The sequence below is a fragment of the Entelurus aequoreus genome, linkage group LG12, assembly GCF_033978785.1.
Source record: "Entelurus aequoreus isolate RoL-2023_Sb linkage group LG12, RoL_Eaeq_v1.1, whole genome shotgun sequence".
Taxonomy (NCBI): Eukaryota; Metazoa; Chordata; class Actinopteri; order Syngnathiformes; family Syngnathidae; genus Entelurus; species Entelurus aequoreus.
The window spans coordinates 33,077,701-33,104,058 of record NC_084742.1 but is presented as its reverse complement, the minus strand read 5'-3'; the positions used below and the strand labels follow the sequence as shown (position 1 = coordinate 33,104,058).

Here is a 26,358-nt window from a genome sequence, read left to right as displayed (position 1 = left end):
AATATACAATTACAACATTAGGGAAGAATGATGTCAGGGTAACACGAGCACATGCACTTCACTGAAGCTTTTTATCTGAGAATGACAAGCTCAGCAAACATGTTTTTCCACTTGTAGTGATGTGAATTAAACATGAAAGTTGTGAAACCACCTTTACAAAATAAATTCACCACTTTAAATATTTTGCCAGTACAAGTAAACATGTTTGGAATCTCGAAGGGAGCTAATTATGCATTCTTCTCCTCCAGTAATTTACATGAATTATTTAGAAATGAGTGTCGAAGCATGACTAGTACAAACTATCACTGCCTGCTTTCAGGTTTTCTAATGGACAACGTCAGGCTCCTTTTATTTTAGAATAAAACTTATCTTTAGGGGTCAGTTAACATATTACAACATTTCAATAAAAACAAACATACAAGATCAAATAAGCATTTGGTAGTTTTAAACACACTACATTTTAATTAGGTGTGGGTCCCAAAAGCCTCAAGACAAATCATTTGTATGTACTCCTATTAATAAGAGAACATAATGAAGTAATCAATAAGGTAAGAATTGCGAGTCTTTCATTAACTTGAACTAACCTCTGATTTTGCAGCCTCGATTGGCATATATCCCTTGGGGCAGATTGTATTAACTACTGCTAATTAAACTTAATTACAAATCAGTGTAGCTACCTAATGAATGTGTTTGCAGAAAATGCCTGTCCAAAGATTATTTGTGATATCCCCTCACTTCTGCAACACAGTGGACCACTAAGTTCTGTTATAGCATCACAAGATGAACACAAGTGCAAAATGACTTCTTATACCCAAGCATCATATTCTAGTGGTGAGATCTGTAAACATGGACATTTCCATGGGCAGTGGTCTTGACGATCATGTGACATTAGAAAGAAAAACATGAATTGTCCAAGTTCAGCAATGACTATCAAGGGGAGAGAACAAATGAGTGGAAGCAGGGGAAAAGACGCCATTTGAGCAAAGAATATTGCAGGACTGACTGGTTGTGGGCTGATAACAAATTTTGCTCGACGATATATTGACCTACAAATTATTGTCGATAAACAATATTATTGCCATATTTTTATTTTTTTTAGACCAAATTACCCACTGATGTAATGGCAATCCATAATAATACAAGTATACCCTTTCAATGCAATTAACTTGTATTTCTCATATATTTCAACATTGTAATTGAAATTTTAAGTTTTAAAAACCAAGTTAAATAAAACAAACAAATAATAACAATCAAATATAATCTGTCTGTAAGCAAAATGTTGCACTTGAATACAAATCACCACCAAAAGCACTAGGTTCCGTCTTTGTTAAAGAGCGGGTGGGGGACCCTCAAATATACATAACCAAAACAATAAACAATTATAAATACAATTATTGTGACCAAAATGATCATGGTTGTCATTATTATCGTGGTATTGTTGAATGTGCTCAAAAAGTACTTTTTCGCACACTCAAATCTTTTAACCATGTTGTATTTGTTTTTCAATAACTGAAATAAATAGACACACAATTAAAAAAAGTTAAAAAGTTAAAGTACCAATGATTGTCACACACACACTAGGTGTGGTGAAATTATCCTCTGCATTTGACCCATCCCCTTGTTCACCCCCTGGGAGGTGAGGGGAGCAGTGAGCAGCAGCGGTGGCCACACCCAGGAATCATTATTGGTGATTTAACCCCCAATTCCAAACCTTGATGCTGAGTGCCAAGCAGGTAGGTAATGGGTCCCATTTTTATAGTCTTTGGTATGACTCGGACGGGGTTTGAACTCACAACCTACCGATCATAGGGCGGACACTCTGGCTTGATAAGAGACATCTCATTTTTATTTGTGTGTTTAAATATGTTTATCTTTTTCAATTTTAAATGGTAAAGGGTGATCAATTTCGGTCTGTGAGACGCCACGCGAGTTCACTTCCTGTTGAAGGGACGTCCGTCTGTTTCAACTCGAAACTGTCGAGTCTATCGATAACTGTGGAAAAACAGCACTGAGCTACAGAGTACTGTAGTTGTTCAAACAGTAATGGGTTGCTACAAGTTTAGATTGGGGAATGCCATTTCGTAGCGGGAAAAGCGTTAATGTCTGTTATTAACATGTTAGCATCTAAGCTAGGTAGCAAGCTAGCGCCAGTCCGTCCGTCCGTATCAAAGTGTGGTTATGAATGACGTATTTTCGATCGTTTTAATTTAATATTGTAATGCTATCCGTCAGGAGTTTTACAACGGTTATCATTACTACTGTTTATTTGTAGTACAAACGCCCGCAGCCACAGAAACCAATGCAAAAGAGTCACCACTCTTGCAGACCGTCTCACTCGCTGAACATGAATATTAACAAAACACAAACAAAATCTTCAATATGAACGTAAGTGTCGCATGAGGCTCGGGAGCCGCTGGTTGACCAGGCCTGCATAATGTGATGCTAATGGGCCAGCGGCATCGCTTTGCCGCACAGTCAAAGACACCAAATGAAGGACAAGATTATTCACCTCCTTCTTTTCATTCCACTGGGGCACAAAAGTGCGCAGCTGCTGAAACCGATGAAAAGTGTGAATGCTCCTGAAGCATGCACATGGCGATTTATCCACGCTGGAAAACTTACCGACTTAATTTTCATTTATCGTCAGTTAATTGACCTATCTTATTTGGAGGAGAAAAGACAAGCGGTAGAAAATCGATGGATGGATGGAAGGTGAGGCCTTTAATCCCAGGAACACCATTCCTTTCCATCAAGCATGGTGGCGGTAGTATTATGCTTTGGGCCTGTTTTGCTGCCAATGGAACTAGTGCTTTACAGAGAGTAAATGGGACACGGGCGGAAGGCAGGTTCGATATACGGTATATATCGGTATCTTAAACAAAACGTGTAAATTGCTAATGGTTGGCATGCTTACCCAAAGTCAACTTGAAAAAACTTCCCCAGCCAGCTGGAAAAAACAGGCTATTGAGGGAGTTACTATAATATTGATCATGTTGTACACAGCACACCATGCTTGTTATTGCAACTACGAGCTAGCTGTTTACAAACAAAACATGAAATGTGGGCTAATACTTTACAAATACTGTAATATGATTGTTCATGTTTTTCAGTCAGTACAAATTGGTGTCCTATCGCATTGTGTTGTGCATTACAAACTCAAAATCCATTCAGCTGCTGACTCAAAAGCAAGCTTATCTCTTGCCGTAGCTACTTACGGCTAATGACATAGTATGCCGTCCCAAGACGATGTGTTAGTACGCTAAAAAAAAAAAAAAAAGAGATCCTTAGTGTCCCCTCTTACAATAACAATGTCGCTACAGCTTGGTTATTATACAGGTTACAGAAAATAAATGAAGTATTGTTGGTGGTTTTTTGATGCATTTTTAAAGTGATTTAGTGGCAGAAGGGATTGCTCCCATTAGCTGCATTGCCAGCCACCTAGAACGAGCCGATTTTTACAAATTAGAATGCAAAAAAATCCAAAAACCTTTTGTCTTCTTGTCTCTCATTAGGATTGACAACAATATGCAACATTCCAAAAAAATATGCAGTTCCCTTTAAGGGCTATATAAATGAACTTTGATTGACTGATTGATTGATATAAATGTTTCGGTTTACGAACCATGTTCAAGAATCAATTAAGTTTGTAAGTTGCAGTTCCACTGGACAGAGGGGATGTGCGTTTGTGATTGACATTGAAAGGCATTTATCAACAATGCCAATCAAGTACTTTTTTACAATGCTGATCAGTGGCCAATAGATCAAAAATCCCTGGTAAATACCAATAACACTACAGGGGAACTTCTAGTAAAGGTATCTTTTTTCATGCCTGAGCGATACACAAGCCTCCAGCTATGTGGCAGCAGTGCTCAAACTATTTACAGGCTGACTAAGGCCCCGTTTACACTAATAAAGAAACATATAGTATAGGTTATCCAGGGTAAATCCCACCTAACCTTATCCGTGTCCACACACAATAATGCCACCGTTAAAGACCCACGCCCCCCTCTTTCCGCCGGCGCAACGCAAACTAGTACGCATGTGCGAAAAAATAAATAAAAAAATCTACCTGAGCGTCCATCTGCTCCAAGCTCTCCAGTAGATGACTTTACTTCACTGTGAAGTTATTTAAAAGAGCTATATTGTAAATAGTTTGCTGTGCATTTTACAGTTGTTTGCTGTGTTTTGTGTGCAAGTTTTTAAATTAAAATGTATCTCCTTTGAACAATATCCAGTGTTGTGGTATTTCAATTAACTAGAATCCAGTGTGCTGTGGGGCCCTATTGTAGTGAATCACACCTGAGACATCATACATGAATCACATCTTTAATCGACATGAGAAAGTACACTATGCCATAAAGAACATTTTACAACAATTAATCTAGGGATCTAAATATCTGGTCAGGACACTCCTCACTCTTTTTCCTTCACCTACATTTTCCATTTTCATAAAGCAATATTTGTATCACACACTGGCTGTATCACATCCACGGGAGGAAGGGATGAAGTTTTTCACTAAGTAGAATCACAGCTGACCCGGACATTTGAAAATTCTCATGCCGTCTGAGAAGTGTTGTATCCGAAATAGCTGCAATCGCCCGTTGCCTTCTCTTAAGGTATTAATTTGTGATTTCCAAAAGCGCCTGTACATGTACAAGAAGGAGAAACACGGGCATGTCTGGATGATCCGCCTCCATCTTTGCTATGAAGCTAGCTGTGGCGCGGCCTTTCTGGCGTCACTTCCTGTGTGGGTGCGGTCTTTCTGGCGTCACTTCCTCTCCGAACTCAGTTTGTAAACATTCAATGAGTCCATACAAAGCTAAGTGCCGGAGATAACGCTGGTTTAATGTGGCTGAAACGGGGCTTAGGCTAAATAATTATCCGTTTAAGGAGTTTATCCGGCTTAGTGTAGACCTGGCCGAAGTAATTTGACCAAGTATACGTCATTTACCATGAATATGGACGGTAGAGTGTCTGCCCTGAGATCGGTAGGTTGTGAGTTCAAACCCCGGCCGAGTCATACCAAAGACTATAAAAATGGGACCCATTACCTCCCTGCTTGGCACTCAGCATCAAGGGTTTGAATTGGGGGTTAAATCACCAAAAATGATTCCCGGGCGCGGCCACCGCTGCTGCCCACTGCTCCCCTCACCTCCCAGGGGGTGATCAAGGGTGATGGGTCAAATGGAGAGAATAATTTCGCCACACCTAGTGTGTGTGTGACAATCATTGGTACTTTAACTTTAATAAAGATATATAATAATGTAAAGTAGAATACACTCTTCCTTTGGAGCAAGCACTAGTCAGTCACTTACATAACAAATAAAATACTATCAAGTTGCCCAGAAAAAAATCCAAGACCAAAACACCAGATGGTGCACATACTTTTAGCTTTTTACTGTCTTTTCTATATCTGTAGCAACGTTTTAGCTGTGAGCTTTATGTGGTAGCTCATCCAGACAAAGCACATAGACACCCCAGGGACATGCAATCCCTCTAACTCTGTAAGATGACTAAACACAGCAGAGACGAGGAGAGGGGAAGGGAAATAATGGTCAAGATGGAAACAGCGCACAGGGCAGGTATGAAAGGGAGCTGGGGAGAGCACAGTGTTCCTAATTGATGCACTCAAGCTTTCCCAGCTAGCACGCTTTTTCAACTAAATCCAATAATTACATTGCAGGCCTTGGTGAATACTGCATTATTGGAACATATTCACATATTCTCTGGTGAATGGAACCCTGTCAATTTAATCATAATTAATAATGGCACTCCTGCAATATTTCAATCTTGTGTGTTGCAGTCATTAAAATGGCCTTAAAAACTTGCGGACTATGCCGTCTATGGGATTTAATCAACTTTGGACAAGCTTAAGTGGTTCAATAATACACCACCTTCAGAAGAAAACATGAAAAACAGAAGCTTTTGTCAACAGGAAATTTACTACCACAAGTTTTGGATTAATTTTGATTTCGGCCTTTGTACTTTATATTGTGATCTTTAATACACAGTGAAACCCGTTTATGTCAACGGCCCGCCAACTGGCTGTCTGAGAAGTATTTAGGATAATCAACTACAGCAGCGGTGCCCATTACGTCGATCGCGAGCTACCGGTCGATCGCGGAGGATGTGTCAGTCGACCGCCAGCCAGGCATGAAAAAAAATAGACCTAAAAATGAGCGATCATAAATCTTCACTATGACGTCACTTTCGTCACTTTATTGAAATTCAAGGCACCCGAGGATCTTGTGAAATGATGCTGGCTGCTGCCAGCTCAGTGTGAAGGAAAAAAGATCGCCAGGAAGGCGAGAAACACTTTTTATTTCAACCGTACCTCCCGTCAAAAGCCTAAAGACTGACCGCACAGTTACTGTCTTCACAATAAAAGTGCCGCTCCATCGCGCCTGCGCTAACAAAAGAAAAATCTCCGAAAGCCAGCGCAGACAAGCTAACAAGCTACGGAGTTTGCCGCCATTGTATTTCTTGTAAAGTGTAAAAAAACGAATATGGAAGGTGGACAAATAAGATGCCAAAAACCAACCACTTCCATGTGGTATTAGACAGAAAGGAGGAACTTTTTTTCCCCTCAGTTTGAAAACATGGACGTTATCAGCACTGCTGTCTGATTCCAATCAATGCAAGTCATCAGAATCAGGTAATACACCAACTTATATTCTAGTCTTCATGAAAGAAAGGAATGTATATGTTAAACATGCATGTATATTCATTAAAACACCTTTAACATGTGAACAAAAACGGCAAAATAAATAAATATAATTTATATATATATACATGTATATATATATCAATCCATCCATCCATTTTCTACCGCTTATTCCCTTCGGGGTCGCGGGGGCGCTGGAGCCTTTCTCAGCTACAATCAGGCGGAAGGCGGGGTACACACTGGACAAGTCGCCACCTCATCGCAGGGCCAACACGGATAGACAGACAACATTCCCACTCACATTCACACACTAGGGACCATTTAGTGTTGCAATCAACCTATCCCCGGGTGCATGTCTTTGGAGGTGGGAGGAAGCCGGAGTACCCGGAGGGAACCCAAGCAGTCACGGGGAAGACATGCAAACTCCACACAGATAGATCCCGAGGCCGGGATTGAACTCACGACTACTCAGGACCCTATATATATATATATATATATATATATATATATATATATATATATATATATATATATATATATATATATATATATATACACAGTGGGGCCTAGTATAAAAGTATTTAGTCAGCCACCCATTGATTGTCAATGGGTGGCTGACTAAATATTTTTTTGCCCCACTGTGTGTATATATATATATATATATATATATATATATATATATATATATATATATATATATATATATATATGTGTGTGTGTGTATATGTATATATGAGGTAGATCACCTCGACTTGGTCATTTAAAAAGTAGCTCACCTGCTGAAAAAGTGTGGGCAGCCCTGAACTACAGGCTGTAGTTATCGATTATTTTAGTAATCAAGTAATCTATCGATTAGTTTGCTCAATTATTCAAGTAATCAGATAAAACACATTTTATAATTATAATTTAATTACTATTTCTTAGGGAAAATTGTCTAAATAAAAAATTTTCTGCTTGACATAACCTTTATTCTTTTTTTCTCAACATCAACATTGAAATTGCACGTTTAACATGTGTACATTAATAAACATTTTACATAAATAAAAATACCCATTGTTGGCAGAAACACAGACCATGGCACTCACATCACTGTCCGCACATTTAAAGTTCTGGCCAGTTTATGTGGTCCCAATTTGATCAGTTTTTATTAGTTCATCATCAAAGCAACAGAATATAAATTAAAGCTATTTTTTTCTCATTCAATTAATCGCTTAATTGTTGCAGCCCTATAGTTCTACTGCACAAAGCTGCTATGGTTATTTTGAAAAAGCAAAACAAAGTGCATATAATAACTCGCACAATAAATCTTTTGCACATGCCCTTTCTTCTGGTGGGTAGCCAGATATGAATAAATGGGTGAATATTGTAGTTGCTGTGGTATAATCCTGATTGACACTGCTTTTGTTTTGAAACTTCCTTTGCAATAAACAGGATGCCACTGTGTACATGTTTTTAATGCTGTGTAGCTAGAAAGAAGTCATGTTGCTGTTGTCGTTTCAAGCTGCTTAGAGGTAATGATGATGTTAATAATTTTACAACATGTTACAACATTAACAGACCGATCTTTCATATACTGTAAATAGAATAGAATAGAAAGTACTTTATTGATCCCTGGGGGGAAATTCAGCACCACAGTTCGCTCACAATAGACAATAAAAATAATAAATAATATAATATATATAATATATTATATATGTAATATATAAATAATATAAATATATTCTACATATACTACATATACTCTACATTTAAGTGCAGTCAAGAAGGAACATATACATTATACAGTCTGATGGCTGTCGGTATGAATGACCCCTTTAGGTCTCACATTTTATGTCATTAACTCAAGCAAACCCTTTTTAGTGATTAGAAGAACATGTTGGAACAGAACATTAGTTGCCCGACAAAGAACAGACAAACAGACTTAAGCAGGGTCCGCTGTACTAGACTCTTAGAAGTACAGTCATATTTCAAATAGGGCTGCAACTAACGATTATTTTGATAAGAGAATCGTTGACTAATCGACTAACGATTAGTCGACTAATCACAGAATAAAGCGTACACATACTGTATTTAATGGCTGTAATTTTTCCATCAACTTTTTAAATGCAGCTTAAGTTATTTTAGGCATGTGCTTACGAACAACAAAGATGACAAATTAATTCATAAATATGTATTTATACTGTAACTGTGCTGCTCATTCAGAGTTGTTTATCTATCCTTAATTATATCCTTAATTATTAAAATGTTGGCTATTTAATAGATTGTATGTTATTGCTTAATCTTAATCTTATGATACCTCTGAATTTATGCCTGGGTGTGTGTGTGTGGGTGTGTGTGTGTGTGTGTGTGTGTGTGTGTGTGTGTATGTATTTGTGTTTGTTTGTGTGCGTGCTTGTGTGTGTGTGCTCACGCGCGGTTCTCGTTTGTTAGAGTGCCTTTTTGACGGCATTGCAAATAGAATCAATGTGTATAATTCCATTTTGGATTAATTCTTAAAATGTTGTCTATTTAATAGATTGTATGTTTAATCTTATGATACGTCCGCATAGGGGGTCTCTCTCTCTCTCTCTGTCTGTCTGTCTCTCTGTCTGTCTGTCTGTCTGTCTGTCTGTCTGTCTCAGTGCGTGCGTGCGTCCAGCTCGCATTTGTTACCCCAAAAATATACTTTGCAGGTCAAAAAACGGGGGCAATTGTTTGCCTTTTGAAGTGTTAATGTGCGAGGAGTGTTCAAAAGGAGTCTCTTGAAGAAGTGGCTTACAAGTTAGCATCGCTGACAGTGACGTCATCACCGTCATTGTTTACTGAAGCAGAGATGGTGACTGTGCGTTATGATAAACGCGCATGCGTCGCCAGGCTCTGCTTTTTATTGATAGATTTATCAGATTAAATTTTTTATTATCTATAGCAGGGGTGTCAAAAGTGTGCCCCGGAGGCCATTTGCGGCCCAGAGCTAATGTTTTAAAGGCCCACAGCACATTGTAAAAATACTATTAAAATAAACAAAAACATAACAAAAGTGAAATAAAAAAGCTTAAAGGTGAAATGTAATTTAGAAAAAGTTGCAGTGTTGACTAATAAAACAAAGCTGTTTTTTTTTTCTTTCAAACTGTCATTGCTCAAAACATAATATTGAATCAAAATCAATGTTATTATGAATTATTGACCTATCCAAGGTTCCGATTACTTCACATCAAATATTCCACTTTGAAAAATATTTTTGGTGGAAGATTTTGCATATTTTGTGTGTTTGCCATTAAAAATATAGTTATAATTGACAAAAAAGGGCAGAAAACAAACAAACAAAAAAACAATATAAAAAAAAGGAAACATTTTGAAATGAGGGATAGATCTGAAGTTGATGTAGACTCCAGAGATTTAAGCGTTAAATATACAATGTACGTATGCTCTGGCACACCATTATCATCATTTCATGACCGAAGCAAAACACTTTTTACACTTTTATACTGAAATAAATACACCTACAACTTATTAAATAAAAACATAGAAAAAACTACCAGCAGCGGTAAAGTTTCGATCCATGAAGGAAATAAGAAAGTGAATGAATGTTTATAACTGAATACATTTACATATGTATACACATTTTATTTTTTTACATTTATTTTTTTATGAATTAAGTAACGTTTATAACCTTTTTCCAAAACACAATATAGAATGTGAGATACAACAGGATAATGCATACGTTTATAAAAAGTGCTTTATTTAAATAAATATATTATTTATAAAGCAAGTTCGAGTATCATTGGCAAATTTTCACCTCTTTTTGGAATATGGTCAGCCTAATTAACCCCTTATGTTGGTTTAAAATATATATATTTGTATATACTATATATATATATATATATATATATATATATATATATATATATATATATATATATATATATATATATATATATATATATATATATATATATTATATACTTCAGCATTGCAAATTGACGCTGCTTAAAAAAGTACTTGAATTAATGTATACACAGTTTAAAGTGGTTAAAGTTTGGAAAGTCAAGAACTTTTAATTACACCAAATAAGTAAACATACATAAAAATAAAATTGACTCAATCTCAGTGAGCAAAAATCGCACTACAATAAATATTAAACATCTCCGTCAATACAAATACACGTACCGTTACACCCCTACTATCTACAAATTGCTTATCTGGAATTCACCAAGCTAGACACAAGAAAAAAACAAAAATATTGATCTTTGACTTGGATTTAGTCAAACCTACTGACTCAAATCCACATCTGCAGTTGTCAACGTAACCAAAAATGACCCATTGCTTGCACATTGACTAGTGATTTTTGCCAGACACATACAGTAAGGAGAATGGTTGATAAAGGAATTCTGAAGCTATTACTTTAGCAAAAAACATGAGTGAATTATGACATTAAAGAGCCCCTTTAATGCTGACAACATTGGCACACAATAGACACAGTACTGATTTTCAGGTTTCAGCACATTTTGGGATGCCCACATTTTGGAGCTAAAAGTGCATCAGCCTGCTGACATTCCCTAAAGAAGACTGGAAGATAGTTCATAGTGTGTGATGTGTGATTTGGTAGCATCTTCATCTCAGATCATTATATTTTTGTACAGAATTTGACGGAATTATCAAATACGTCTGTCAGATTCATTGTTGCAGGTTGTGTCAGCTTTCATACATTTTCAAATGATGGGAATTTAAGGAAAGTATGGACCACTCCAGTCAAACTGATTCACGCAAAATGGCACGGACAAAGCGAGAGGAATGTAATTTGCAGCAACATTTTAATGATTCTGACTTCGAAGAAGAAAGATTTTCATCGGAGTTTGTATGTAAGATTAAAGGCCTACTGAAATGAATTTTTTTTATTTAAACAGGGATAGCAGATCTATTCTATGTGTCATACTTGATCATTTCGCGATATTGCCATATTTTTGCTGAAAGGATTTAGTATAGAACAACGACGATAAAGATTGCAACTTTTGGTATCTGATAAAAAAAAGGCTTGCCCCTACCGGAAGTAGCGTGACGTAGTCAGTTGAACATATACGCAAAGTTCCCTATTGTTTACAATGATGGCCGCATGAAGTGAGAGAGATTCGGACCGAGAAAGCGACAATTTCCCCATTAATTTGAGCGAGGATGAAAGATTTGTGGATGAGTAAAGTGCAAGTGAAGGACTAGTGGGGAGTTGAAGCTATTCAGATAGGGAAGCTGCTGTGAGAGCCGGGGGTGACCTGATATTCAGCTGGGAATGACTACAACAGTAAATAAACACAAGACATATATATACTCTATTAGCCACAACACAACCAGGCTTATATTTAATATGCCACAAATTAATCCTGCATAAAAACACCTACGTGTTTGTTATGCTAGCTCCTAGCTCCTCTGCTAGCTCCTAGCTCCATAGAACACGCCAATACAATTGAAACACCTGATCAACACACACAATCACTCAGCCCAAAAGACCGTTCACCTAACCCAAGGTTCATAAAGCTTATATATTTTTAAAAAGTTACGTACGTGACGCGCACATACGGTCAAGCTATCAAATGTTTAGCAGCCAAGGCTGCATACTCACGGTACCTGATATTCAGCTGGGAATGACTACAACAGTAAATAAACACAAGACATATATATACTCTATTAGCCACAACACAACCAGGCTTATATTTAATATGCCACAAATTAATCCTGCATAAAAACACCTGCGTGTTTGTTATGCTAGCTCCTATGCTAGCTCTTAGCTCCATAGAACACGCCAATACAATTCAAACACCTGATCAACACACACAATCACTCAGCCCAAAAGACCGTTCACCTAACCCAAGGTTCATAAAGCTTATATATTTTAAAAAAGTTACGTACATACGCAAAAAAAAGTTGCGCACATACGGTCAAGCGATCAAATGTTTAGAAGCCAAAGCTGCATACTCACAGTAGCACGTCTGCGTCTTTGTCATCCAAATCAAAGTAATCCTGGTAAGAGTCTGTGTTGTCCCAGTTCTCTACAGGCGTCTGTGTATCGAAGTCAAAAGTCCTCCTGGTTAGAGTCTCTGTTATCCGAGTTCTTCCATCTTGACTGCATCTTTCGGGAATGTAAACAAAGAAGCGCCGGCTGTGTACTGTTTTTGCTGACTACGTTCGAAAAATACGTCCATTTCGCACCGACAACTTTCTTCTTTGCTTGCTCAGCTTCTTTCTCCATAATGCAATGAACATGATTGCAACAGATTCACGAACACAGATGTCCAGAATACTGTGGAATTATGAAATGAAAACAGAGCTTTTTCGTATTGGCTTCAATGTGGAAGGCATACCCGTGTTCCCCGGGCTACGTCACGCGCATACGTCATCCTCAGAGGCGTTTCGAACTGGAAGTTTAGCGGCAAATTTAAAATGTCACTTTATAAGTTAACCCGGCCGTATTGGCATGTGTTATAATGTTAAGATTTCATCATTGATATATAAACTATCAGACTGTGTGGTCGGTAGTAGTGGGTTTCAGTAGGCCTTTAAAGCCAATGCGATCCCAAGTTGACCACACTTTCTTAAGTGGAGAAAGACTGAGTCAGAACATGCATAAAAACAAAAAGAAAAGCAGACCGAGCTCTCAAAAACGACTGAAAACAAAAGGTAGGTGCTAGTATTCCGTTTTGTGTTCTCTTCTACTGATGTTTTCCTCAAGGGCTTGAGGGAATGCTGCAAGAGCATAGTGATCTGCAGCTTCATCGCCCATGGTCAGGGCCCAGTCAGAGTTGGACTACCCCTTCGAGGCTTCAGGCTCGTAACAATACGGTTAAAGTCATGCTTCAAAGTGGCTTTTTTCAGGCTCTTTGTTAGGAGATAAAACAATCTGACTCAGAACTTGCAAAGAAGCCATGCTTGGAAGGTTTTTGTTTTTTTATGGATTTTAGAGATGATAAAAGCTTGGAAAATGAGGCTAATGGGAGTCATCGTTGTAGCCTTCACAGCCTAAAACAATGTAAAAATCCACGATCAACGTTTAATATACACACTGCAAATATATATATATATATATATATATATATATATATATATATATATATATATATATATATATATATATATATATATATAATGTAGTAACAGCCATGTTCATAACAATATTTAATATATACATTATTTACAATATTTTGACCATTTTAATTATTTCTTCAGCGCACTGATTTCCGTTTCCAAAGCAGCGCACTTTCGTGTTCTGGCAACAAATGTGTGTTCCTACTTCCGGAAACAAAAGCTTGTGTGTTCTAATTATGGCAGACTTGGTAATAGTTCAAGTTAAAGTTAAAGTACCGGTGATTGTCACACACACACTAGGTGTGGTGAAATGTGTCCTCTGTATTTGACCCATCCCCTTGTTCCACCCCCTGGGAGGTGAGGGGAGCAGTGGGCAGCAGCGGTGCCGCGCCCGGGAATCATTTTTGGTGATTATAGTGGTATGTAGATATATACTGTAGGTGGTAATAGACAACAAAGATGACTATTTTTGGACAAATGAGGATTCCCAACCTTATCTTTGTGAAGCTGAATATATGGAGGATGAACTGCTGCTTATAAAAGCGAGCACGGGGGAAAGAGCGAGGCGTTGGAGCAGATGAAAACCGAGAGAGTGAGGTCGGCGTAACTCAAAGTTGTAAATGTGGAACTTGAAGCCAAGCTATTTAAACATAAATGGAGTGCTTAACCAAATAAACCAGAATTTTTTTTCCCGGCCAGCTAAACCAAACGCACAACTGTCCATCGAGTAAATCCCATTTCAATATTGACCATGATAACATGCACGTCATGCATGTTATTACAACTACAGTGCAGCTCCCATTAGCTGCATTGCTAGCCGCCAAGAATGAGCAGATTTATACATGTTAGAATGCAAAAAAAACAAAAAACCTTGGTCTTCTTGTCTCACATAAATATTGTAAACGATAGGCAAAATTTAAAAAAAAAAGTGTAGTTCACCTTTAAGAAACTTCTCTATAACTTTAGCTCCAGACTTCTGCTGTTTGAGATTGTCATTGCTGCCACAAGTGGTGGGAAAGTGTATTACAACAAATAACTGCTGCAATCCAAACGGACCACAGTTGAGAATCTGATATTTTTTGGCGACGTTACGTCACAGACCAAAAATGGGCCTCAGTGCTATGGTTAAAAAACACTGATCTAGACGTTAATGGTCCTTTGATGATATCACAGCACATGCCAACATAAACGAACAGATAAAAAAAATTAAATTAGAAATATCCCCTTGGGGACTCACATTTTATGTCAACAAAAGCGGTCGATCATTAACTTTGTTGGCTTAAGTGGCCACTTTTGAGCAATAAGAAGAGCATGGTGAACTGGGACAAGGTGAGTTGGTGGACTTAGACTGGGTGTCGACTTAAATGGGTTCTACTGTGCTGTAGTTCAAAGCTAATAAAATGTTTTGACATCTTTTTAGATATCTTTTTTTTTTAAATAAATGTAACTCATTTAATACTGTCAAAGAAGAACATTGAGAAAAGCGCAAACTATCAATACGTACTAGTGCAAATTATGACATTCCCTCCTTCTCCTGAAGAAATAACTGCAATAATGAGAAAAGAAGTCGTGTGGGTTCAGGAATCAAGAAAACAATGCTGCGCATAATAAATCTTTCTTACCCACTGACATCAGCACTTTCCTTTGGTGCATTACACAGATAGTCTGACATGTTGGTGAGAGGTGCAAACATTTGGAAAAAGCCTCAAGCGAGGAAACCATTTACCATACTGGTGACTCAAGCAACAATTTACATACAAATGTACAGTAATGCCACAAAGCTTATAGAACCTCCGGTTTAAGGTGAACAAACTGCAAAGCAATACAGTTGAGTGACAAATAGAAAAACAGATAGGCTATAAGTTCCTTCAATGTGCACAAAGCACATCGAAGAGACAAACGCAATGTGTTACAGTATTTGTTGCAATTATCATATACTTTACCTTGAAAGCTGCCGACGGATAGGTAAAGCCAGGTAAGTGCTGGGATGAAGAGAAGGGCGAGGGAGGCCGCCAGGAACTTCCTGCGCCCGCGACACATTCCCAGCATCCTCTGGACGGAATCAAATAGAAAGAGAGGTAAAGTGACCTCTATGTGGGTAGCAGCTGTTGCCCGGGCTGATTCATGGCACTAAAAAGGTGAGAAAGGTGAGAGAAAGAAACTGGGTAAGAGTACAAAGCGACAATTTGGACAATGTATTGTCATGGTCTGACGACAACAACCTGAGTCCACTTTTAACTGTTTTTATTTGCTTCAAATGAATAATTACAACTAACATTTGTTTTCCTAGTACAATGACCCCGCTTAGTCTCAGACTAGCTGACTGACTGACATTGACATAAACAGTTGTTAATATCACCAAATTTTACAACTGAAACCAGACATTGTTTTTTATGTGCATATCTTTATTTTGATAAATATTTTTCATAAATCATACTCTTATTTTAATATGTATGTTCTGACTACAATGAATACATTTCAATGTGCTAAATGAATCTGATTTGTCAAATAGTTTGGCTCAAAAGAAGCATCCTACAACCCATGGAAACACCATAATCCAGGGCTATTCAGCTACATAATGAAGAGGGCCGCAGTTTCAAGAGCCCAAGGGCTCAGGCCGGACATTGAAATGTGGATGTTTGGTCAGAAAGTGCCTCCAAAGGTTATATTTCTTTGAGACTGTGTTTACTTAATTGCAAAGTAAACACATTGGCTGTCACACTGCACTGTCAATAAAGGTATTACTCTCCCCTTGCTACTTGTTTCTAGCATGTGCAGTTAGTTTAAAGCACTAAAAAAGAAGCTCCAGTTTTTGTTGAGGATTAATGTTCTTTTCTTTTCAATTATTTTCCTTAGTATTATTTTTTTCACACTTCTTCCTTCATTTAGGTTCCTATGACTGAACATATAAACATAAAATAAACATTACAAAATTATAACGTCCATTGTGTATTTTACATAAATATTGTCCATTGCGTATTTTACATAAATAAAATAGGTTTAGTATTAATATATAATTACACAATTAACTACAAATGTTTACACGTATAGAAATTACACAACATTCCCACACCTAACATTTAAATTTAGCGCTACATGTATTGAACAAGGTTTGATTGCTACTCTCAGACAAAAAACAACACGACCACGAATACAGAAGATATCACAAAGTCAGCAATATCAATACAAAACAAACGAAATACATTTATGTACAATATCTACTGACATATGTTTGACCACATTTCGTGATGCATTTATGTACAATATCTACTGACATATGTTTGACCACATTTCGTGATGAAGCTTACACGCAGGGATTTATACCATTGTTGCTGCTTGTCTGGATCAATGTGTCCATCCGTCGCTTAAAAGGTCCACCAGAAAACAACCACTCGAGCACTTGCTCGGGGGTAAAACATTCATACTTTGTTGTCCATCCATCCATCCATTTTCTACCGCTTGTCCCTTTGGGGGTCGGGACACATATGCTTCGCTGTTTCCCCCTGCAGGGTGGCGGGAGTACTGCATGCATGATCAACCCTAGTTTTAATGGTTTCATCTAAGGCTGAAACGACGCGTCGACGTAGTCGACGTAATCGGTTACGTAAATACGTCGACGCCGTTTTTGTGCGTCGACGCGTCGCATATTTACGTCACACTACCGTCATGGCGGACCGCAAAGCAGACGATCAAAGCAGACGATGCGAGCGGTGCGAGCGAGGGGGGAAAAGCATGCCAAAAGTGGTCAAAAGTGTGGGAGTATTTCAATAAACGGCCTAATAATGTTGTTGTATGCACACTGTGTCGAGCGGAAATGGCCTATCATAGCAGCACAACGGCTATGAACGAACATTTGAAAAGAAAACCATCAACTAGTCAATCGTCCGCGCGAGCATACGTTGTCATCATTACACAAAAACATGAATGTGTCATTTGTATCTGCTAGGGGTGTAACGGTACGTGTTTTGTATTGAACCGTTTCGGTACGGGGCTTTCGGTTCGGCACGGGGGTGTACCGAACGAGTTTCTAAGCTAAAGCTAACTTTAGCTGCTAAAGTCTTAACAAGCTGCTTCGCTCCTCTGCCTCTGTCTCAGCACGCAGCATTGTCCCACCCACACAACCATCTGATTGGTACACACGCAGCATTGTCCCACCCACACAACCATCTGATTGGTACACACGCAGCATTGTCCCACCCACACAACCATCTGATTGGTACACACGAAGCATTATCAGCCAATCAGCAGTGTGTATTCAGAGCGCATGTAGTCAGCGCTTCAGCGTGGAGCAGATAGGTGTTTAGCAGGTGAGCATCAGGCAGCGGACTCTCCCCAAATGATAATAAACACCTCCCAGTCAACTACTAGTAACATCACTATGAGCCCGTTGACCTTCTAGAAATATAAACTGCAGCTCAGCTCACTCGCAGTCCTGGCTTGAGGTGAAGGCTAATTACCTCTCGTTCCAGCCACATCGACCCCTTTTGAGCGCCTATTTTCAGCTGCTGGGAATATTGTAAACAAGAAAAGAACCAAACATGTACACATGCTAACCTTTCTTCATTACAACTGTTAGACACTCACTGGAATGAGTAGAATTGGTTATTGTGTACTGTGTTGGACTGGATGTTTATTTTGCACATTTTAAAAGCAATACTTAATGTTTACAGTGCTCCAGAATATTTACATTGGCACCTTTTTGTATTGGATGTTTATCTTTATTTTTGCACATTTTAGCAAATAAGCAATACTTTCACTTTTGTTGAAATGTTTACACTGTTGTTACAGAATATTTCGTTTTGCACTTTTTTGTATTGGATGTTTATCTTTATTTTTGCACATTTTAAAGCAAAATAAGCAATACTTTTACTTTTGAAATGCTTTTACTATTGCAGAATATTAAGATTTGCACTGGATGTTGACTTTTATATTTGCACATTAAAAAGCAAATAAGCTACTTTTAATTTTGTTAAATGTTAAAAGTTTTAAATGTTTACATTGTTACAGAATATTTAGTCATGTTGTTGTCAATGTTGACTGAGTGGCCATACTTCTTTTTTTTTGTAAATAAAAGCCATGCCTTTTGAAAAAACGGGCCTACATTTATTTTTTCATCTTCATTTTGAATAAAAAAAATAATCGGTAAAAGGAAAAATAATCTATAGATTAATCGAAAAAATAATCTATAGATTAACCGATTAATCGAAAAAATAATCTATAGATTAATCGATAGAAAAATAATCGTTAGCTGCAGCCTTAGTTTCATCAAGCCTATTTGAGTGATGTTCGGCGGGCCAAATGAAAAGCTTTGGCAGGCCAAATGTGGCTCTTGATCTGATCAGGTTTAGTTTTTGAGAAACCGGATTATGCGATTGGAAACCAGATCTCTCAAGTGGGTGTGTGCTGCCAGAGCATACCCTTCGTATCGCGCGGGATGAAACCCGGAAGCAGATACCATTTAATCAAAATGGGCAACAACTGGAATTAAGAGTCTATTTGCTTCACAAACTAAAAGAATGGGATTTTGAAGTACTTCAATGGGAAACAAATCAGACTAATTTAGTGCATGGAAACGTAGTCAATGACAAAGGTTTCTGTATATGCCCCAATCTTTCTTCTGCTGGCTAACAATAAACAAATGAAGATGAAAAATACTACAACACATGCCGACAATTACTTAGTTCTTAAGTGCGCACATTTTGACTTTCCCGAATCAACTACAGTTGTAGCGCAGTTACTGGAAATATATTTACCCGCTTCTTCTTAAGTTTGGTAGGCCCTCTGCTTCCTCTATGGAGACACAATGGCGACTACTGTATTGAGGGTGGTAATGACGAACGTTTTTCATAGAAAAGAAGCCTTCAGGTCTCAAATTTTACCTCGAGAAAAGCGGTCCAACATGTCAATCAATCAGTCAATCACAGATCATTTATATAGCCCTAATTCACGAGTGTCTCAAATAAGGCTGAAACGACGCGTCGACGTAGTCGACGTCATCGGTTACGTAAATACGTCGACGCCGTTTTTGTGCGTCGACGCGTCGCATAATGACGTCACACTACCGTCATGGCGAAGCGCAAAGCAGACGATCAAAGAAGACGATGCGAGCGGTGCGAGCGAGGGGGGAAAAGCATGCCAAAAGTGGTCAAAAGTGTGGGAGTATTTCAATAAACGGCCTAATAATGTTGTTGTATGCACACTGTGTCGAGCAGAAATGGCCTATCATAGCAGCACAACGGCTATGAACGAACATTTGAAAGAAAACCATCAACTAGTCAATCGTCCGCGCGAGCATACGTTGTCATCATTACACAAAAACATGAATGTGTCATTTGTATCTGCTAGGGGTGTAACGGTACGTGTTTTGTATTGAACCGTTTCGGTACGGGGCTTTCGGTTCGGTACGGGGGTGTACCGAACGAGTTTCTAAGCTAAAGTCTTAGCAAGCTGCTTTGCTCCGTCTGCCTCTGTCTCAGCACGCAGCATTGTCCCACCCACACAACCATCTGATTGGTACACACGAAGCATTATCAGCCAATCAGCAGTGCGTATTCATAGCGCATGTAGTCAGCGCTTCAGCGTGGAGCAGATAGGTGTTTAGCAGGTGAGCATCAGGCAGCGGACTCTCCCCAAATGATAATAAACACCTCCCAGTCAACTACTAGTAACATCACTATGAGCCCGTTGACCTTCTAGAAACTTAAACTGCAGCTCAGCTCACTCGCAATCATGGCTTGAGGTGAAGGCTAATTAGCTCTCAGTTCCAGCCACATCGACCCCTTCTGAGCGCCTATTTTCAGCTGCTGGGAATATTGTAAATAAGAAAAGAACCAAAGCATGTAGACATGCTAACCTTTCTTCATTACAACTGTTAGTCACTCACTGGAATGAGTAGAATTGGTTATTGTGTACTGTGTTGGACTGGATGTTTATTTTGCACATTTTAAAAGCAATACTTAATGTTTACAGTGCTCCAGAATATTTAGATTGGCACTTTTTTGTATTGGATGTTTATCTTTATTTTTGCACATTTTAGCAAATAAGCAATACTTTCACTTTTGTTGAAATGTTTACACTGTTGTTACAGAATATTTCGTTTTGCACTTTTTTGTATTGGATGTTTATCTTTATTTTTGCACATTTTAAAGCAAAATAAGCAATACTTTTACTTTTGAAATGCTTATACTATTGCAGAATATTAAGATTTGCACTGGATGTTGACTCTTATATTTGCACATTAAAAAGCAAATAAGCTACTTTTAATTTTGTTAAATTTTAAAAGTTTTAAATGTTTACATTGTTACAGAATATTTAGTCATGTTGTTGTCAATGTTGACTGGGTGGCCATACTTCTTTTTTTTTGTAAATAAAAGCCATGCCCTTTGAAAAAACGGGCCTACATTTATTTTTTCATCTTCATTTTGAATAAAAAAATAATCGGTAAAAGGAAAAATAATCTATAGATTAATCGAAAAAATAATCTATAGATTAACCGATTAATCGAAAAAATAATCTATAGATTAATCGATAGAAAAATAATCGTTAGCTGCAGCCTTAGTCTCAAAGGGCTGCACAAGCCACAACGACATCCTCGGCTCAGATCCCACATCAGGGCAATAAAAAACTGAACCCAATGTGAATTAAGGCTGCAACAATTAACTGATTACATTGATTCATTTGATTAGATTTATTTTTTTATTTTTTTTATTGTATTTTGTTGATTAAATGATTCGTTCTATGAGTTTGATTAATATACACTACCGTTCAAAAGTTTGGGGTCACCCAAACAATTTTGTGGAATAGCCTTCATTTCTAAGAACAAGAATAGACTGTCGAGTTTCAGATGAAAGTTCTCTTTTTCTGGCCATTTTGAGCGTTTAATTGATCCCACAAATGTGATGCTCCAGAAACTCAATCTGCTCAAAGGAAGGTCAGTTTTGTAGCTTCTGTAACGAGCTAAACTGTTTTCAGATGTGTGAACATGATTGCACAAGGGTTTTCTAATCATCAATTAGCCTTCTGAGCCAATGAGCAAACACATTGTACCATTAGAACACTGGAGTGATAGTTGCTGGAAATGGGCCTCTATACACCTATGTAGATATTGCACCAAAAACCAGACATTTGCAGCTAGAATAGTCATTTACCACATTAGCAATGTATAGAGTGTATTTCTTTATAGTTAAGACTAGTTTAAAGTTATCTTCATTGAAAAGTACAGTGCTTTTCCTTAAAAAATAAGGACATTTCAATGTGACCCCAAACTTTTGAACGGTAGTGTACATTCATAAAATCCAAACCGCATAGAGTGCTCTGAACATAAAAAATATGTGGACATTGTTTCTGCAAGTCTACAACAATATAGTGCATATTAGAGCGTTGCACCTATTGGTGATACAGGTCACACTGCAGGTGATGTGGTGGGAACAGCAGAGTGCAGAGAGAAATATGGCTCAAAGGCGAAGAGGAGAACAGAGCAGGGGGCCAAATAAGACAAGAGAAGCAGGCAAAAGTTGTGTGATCAATTAAAACTGAAAAAGAGACACTGTGGTGAAATGTTGCACTGTCAAACGGTGCTGACATTTCGCAATAGCACTGCATTGATGATGCAACACGTTATGAGAAAGAATCCTCTATATTAAAATGCATCAAACAAGCAGAAGCAAGGTATAGTCTATTTTGGTGTGGAACACCATCTTACATGTTTGACTTGCATAACAATTGTTTTATTCAAACTAGGGATGTAACAATATGAAAATGTCATATTAATGTTATCATGACCAAATTATCACGGCCATTATTATGATCGCAATCTGCTTAAAAAGTACTTACACACAGACTTGGATCTTTTGACCAAATTATTATTATTATTTTTAAATACCTAAAAAAATACACAGACTACCTTGTGAGCAATTTGCCGACCACTTCAGAGAAAAACTTAACTATCAAAACATTGTATCTTCTCACACAGATTTTAATCCATCTGAGTGTCTGTTTTTACCTGTTTTTAGAATATTTTATGGTTCTTTGAGAGGGGAGATTTTAAACATCTTAAATTGCCCGCTTCAAATGGGGGTCTTACCTGCTGCTTTTATAAGAGCAGTGGTGAGGCCCCTGCTGAAGAAAAGCAATTTGGATGCTGACAATTTTAATAATTACAGATCTGTACAAATCTTAAAATTTTTAAGTACAACTTTTGAAAAACTAGTTTATTGGCCCTAGTGTGTGAATGTGAGTGTTGTCTGTCTATCTGTGTTGGCCCTGTGATGAGGTGGGAACTTGTCCAGGGTGTACCCCGCCTTCCGCCCAAATGCAGCTGAGATAGGCTCCAGCACCCCCCGCGACCCCAAAAAGGGACAAGCGGTAGAAAATGGATGGATGGATAGTTTTTAAACAATTATTTTATTTTTAATAAATGCCATATTTTAGAAAATCATCAATCTGGATTTAGGGTGAACCACAGTAGAAAGACGGCCCTTTTAAAGATCTTGAACAATCTCAGGTTGAGTGCTGACTCTCAAAAACGGTCAGACTTGGTTCGACTAGATCTTAGTGCTGCCTTTGATACAGTAGATCACCTATAACTACAAGCATTTTCTTTAACTCCATCATTACAAGTGAAAAATCTGGGCGTCCTTTTCGACTCTAACCTTAGTTTTATACCACATATAAAAAATATAAAAAAATAGTTTTTTATCATCTTAAGAATATAGCCAGAGTTCGCCCAATTCTCTCTCAGGGCAAAACGGAGACGCTAATGCATGCTTTTATTACAAGTCGTTTAGATTATTGAAACTCCCTAAAAAGATTATTATACATTTACAACTACTCCAAAATTCAGCAGCACGTGTCCTGACAAAGACCAGAAGGTGGGACCACATTACACCAGTTTTAAAATCTTTGCATTGGCTTCCTGTGTGTTTCAGCATCCATTTTAACTCTGTTATTATGGTTCATAAGTGTTTTTTTATGGTATTGGACCTTTTTATCTTTCAGATTTGCTTTTATCCTACAAACCTTTGCAGGCCCTGGGATCCTCCGGCACTCATCTCCTAGTTCAGTGTTTTTCAACCTTTTCTAAACCAAGGCACATTTTTTTCATTTAAAAAATTTCGAGGCACACCATGAGCAGAAAACATTAAAAAATTAAACTCAGCAGCCAATATTGACAATAAAAAGTTATTCTCGCAATTGTTGGATATTCAAACCATAACCAACCATGCTTCACTATAGCTCTTGTCTCAAAGTAGGTGTACTGTCATGACCTGTCACATCACGCCGTGACTTATTTGGAGGTTTTTTTGGTGTTTTTGTTCTTGTCTTGCGCTCCTATTTTGATGTTCATTGTCATGTCATGTACGGATGTACTTTGTGGACGCCGTCTGCGGCTCCACACGCCGTAAGTCTTTGCTGTCGTCCAGCAATCTGTCAACAACAACACATCATTTGCAGACTATAATTACTGGTTTGCAAAAAAATATTTTTTTAACACAATTAGGTGAAATTACATAATCTCCCACGCCACGGCACACCAGACAATATCTCACGGTACACTAGTGTGCCGCGGCACAGTGGTTGAAAAACACTGTCCTAGTTATTCCAAAAGTTAGGACAAAAAGACACGGGATGGCGTCTTTCCACTTTTATGGCCCCTGCCTATAGAACAGCTTCCCGGAGGAACTCAGGGCTGCAAAGAAGGTTCATATTTTTAAGAGGAGGCTTAAGACCCACCTTTTTAATGTGTCTTATACCTAATATTTATTAATTATATTGAAGTAATTCATACTTTACTTTTTATCTTATTAGTTATGAAAGAATGGATTTAGTTGTATTTATTTATTATATACTTAAAGTATATTTATTTATTTTTATCTTCATATGTTTTAATTGTGTTTATCCTCTATTGCTACTCATGGTTTTTAATATTTTAAGGTTTTATTTTTTTCACTTTCCAGCGTTCCTCAGAAGGAGCCATCTGCATCAGGGTTTAGCTTTGTGTTAGCGTCCTGGTGGCCATGGCCTGATGACCTCCTGTTGCAGATGGCTCCTGTAATAATGTTTACTCACCTGGCTCCTCTGTACTCAGCCATGCATTCATTTGTTTATATATGTCCATATGCACGTGTGTGTGTGTTTGTGTTTAGTATTTGTGTGTGTGTGTGTGTGTGTGTGTGTGTGTGTGTGTGTGTGTGTGTGTGTGTGTGTGTGTGTGTGTGTGTGTGTGTGTGTGTGTGCGATGATGGGGGATGTGGGTCACCAGGGTATTATTTTTAAGTCTATAAAGCACTTTTTGTTGCATTTCTTTTATGTATGAAAAGCGCTTTATAAATAAAGTTTGACTAATTGATTGATTGATCTTATGCTTTACTAGTAGTGTTTTAATCTTAGTATTTGACCTGTTTTAATGGCTGAGCTTTTATTGTTTTAAATATTGGTTTGTACTGTAGCACTTTAAAAAAAAAAGTATAATGTAAACAACAAATACAATATATTATCATTATTTATTAGTTCTGGCAGGCGTTGTGTCGTCCTACACTGTACAGTGGTCCTTAAACCCACAGTAAACACAGATTTGTCTCGTATTCCTCCAAGTATAGAAAGATACCTCTGTCCCGAGAAATCACAGCTTGTAGGTTCAATATGCACAATTAAATAGCCTAGTTGTTCAGACAGCATTGTTTAGATTGGGTTATGTTGTTTCTAATGGGGAAATACTTTAATGACTCTTGTTTTCATGTTAGTATTCAAGCTAGCAAGCTGGCGCCAGTCAGTCCGTGAGTTTATCAATGTGCAGTTATTAAAGTTAAAGTCAATAACGATTTGTCGGTAACTTAATTTTAAAACAGTAATACGAGCAGACCTTTACCGCGGTTATAGTGGTTACTGGTTATCGTTATATCCCTAACTAAAACACAAGGGGGCATGTAAGGCATAGAGTACACAGTTTGTAAGTAATGTATAGTGATGCTCCCATGGCATAAAAATATTGTTAATTTTTACTACTAAAACACACATTGAGGCTACAAAGTGTGTTTTATTCGACTACTTGATTAATCTAACAAATGAATTGATAAATTACTTGATTACTAAAATAATTGATAGCTGCAGCCCTTATGTAAATTGCTAAAAAAGTGCCTGTTCTTATTGCTAATACGAAGAACATGGTGGCATTGGAGTTGAGTGGGACAACAGACAGGTTGTTGACACAAGTGTTTTGCATTTGCAACCATTTTTCATTAAATTATAAATGCCCGATAGCAATCAAGTACGCTCTGAGATATGTTGAAGGCTTCAGAGATTTTGTGATTTCACATTAATCCCAACTTCGAAGTGTAATGCGGGGCAGAGACTGTGCGATACTAATCCATATCTGCTACAAATACATTTGCCCAATTAACCAGTTGACCTTGGATAACTCCAAATTTTCAACTAGAAGCGGCCTTCAAAAGAATGATTACTTTAACCGTAACACTTCGGCAGATACAAACAACAATGTCACCCAGTGAACCGCAATTATGAAAGAAACACTACTACAACAACTACTTTCAGGCGCCCTTGACAAAGTTATTTTACAGTGGACTGGACGGTGTGCAGATGGATGACGTGCATGGAGGTTAAAAAGGTTGAAGGAGATTAAGCCAGTC

At 37.8% G+C, this 26,358-nt stretch overlaps 1 protein-coding gene across 6 annotated transcripts in view; it reads right to left on the bottom strand.

Moving 5' to 3' along the window:
• Positions 1–26,358, bottom strand: part of large1 (LARGE xylosyl- and glucuronyltransferase 1) — a 255,549-nt gene that overhangs the window by 125,469 nt on the left and 103,722 nt on the right. For 5 of the 6 annotated variants that reach the window (XM_062065690.1, XM_062065693.1, XM_062065692.1 and 2 more), the window contains one exon: positions 15,658–15,844. In XM_062065690.1, coding sequence (XP_061921674.1) covers positions 15,658–15,763 — 106 coding nt within the window. In that variant the 5' untranslated portion in view covers positions 15,764–15,844. The remainder of the gene's footprint in view (positions 1–15,657; positions 15,845–26,358) is intronic. The other variant, XM_062065694.1, reaches the window with a different exon arrangement.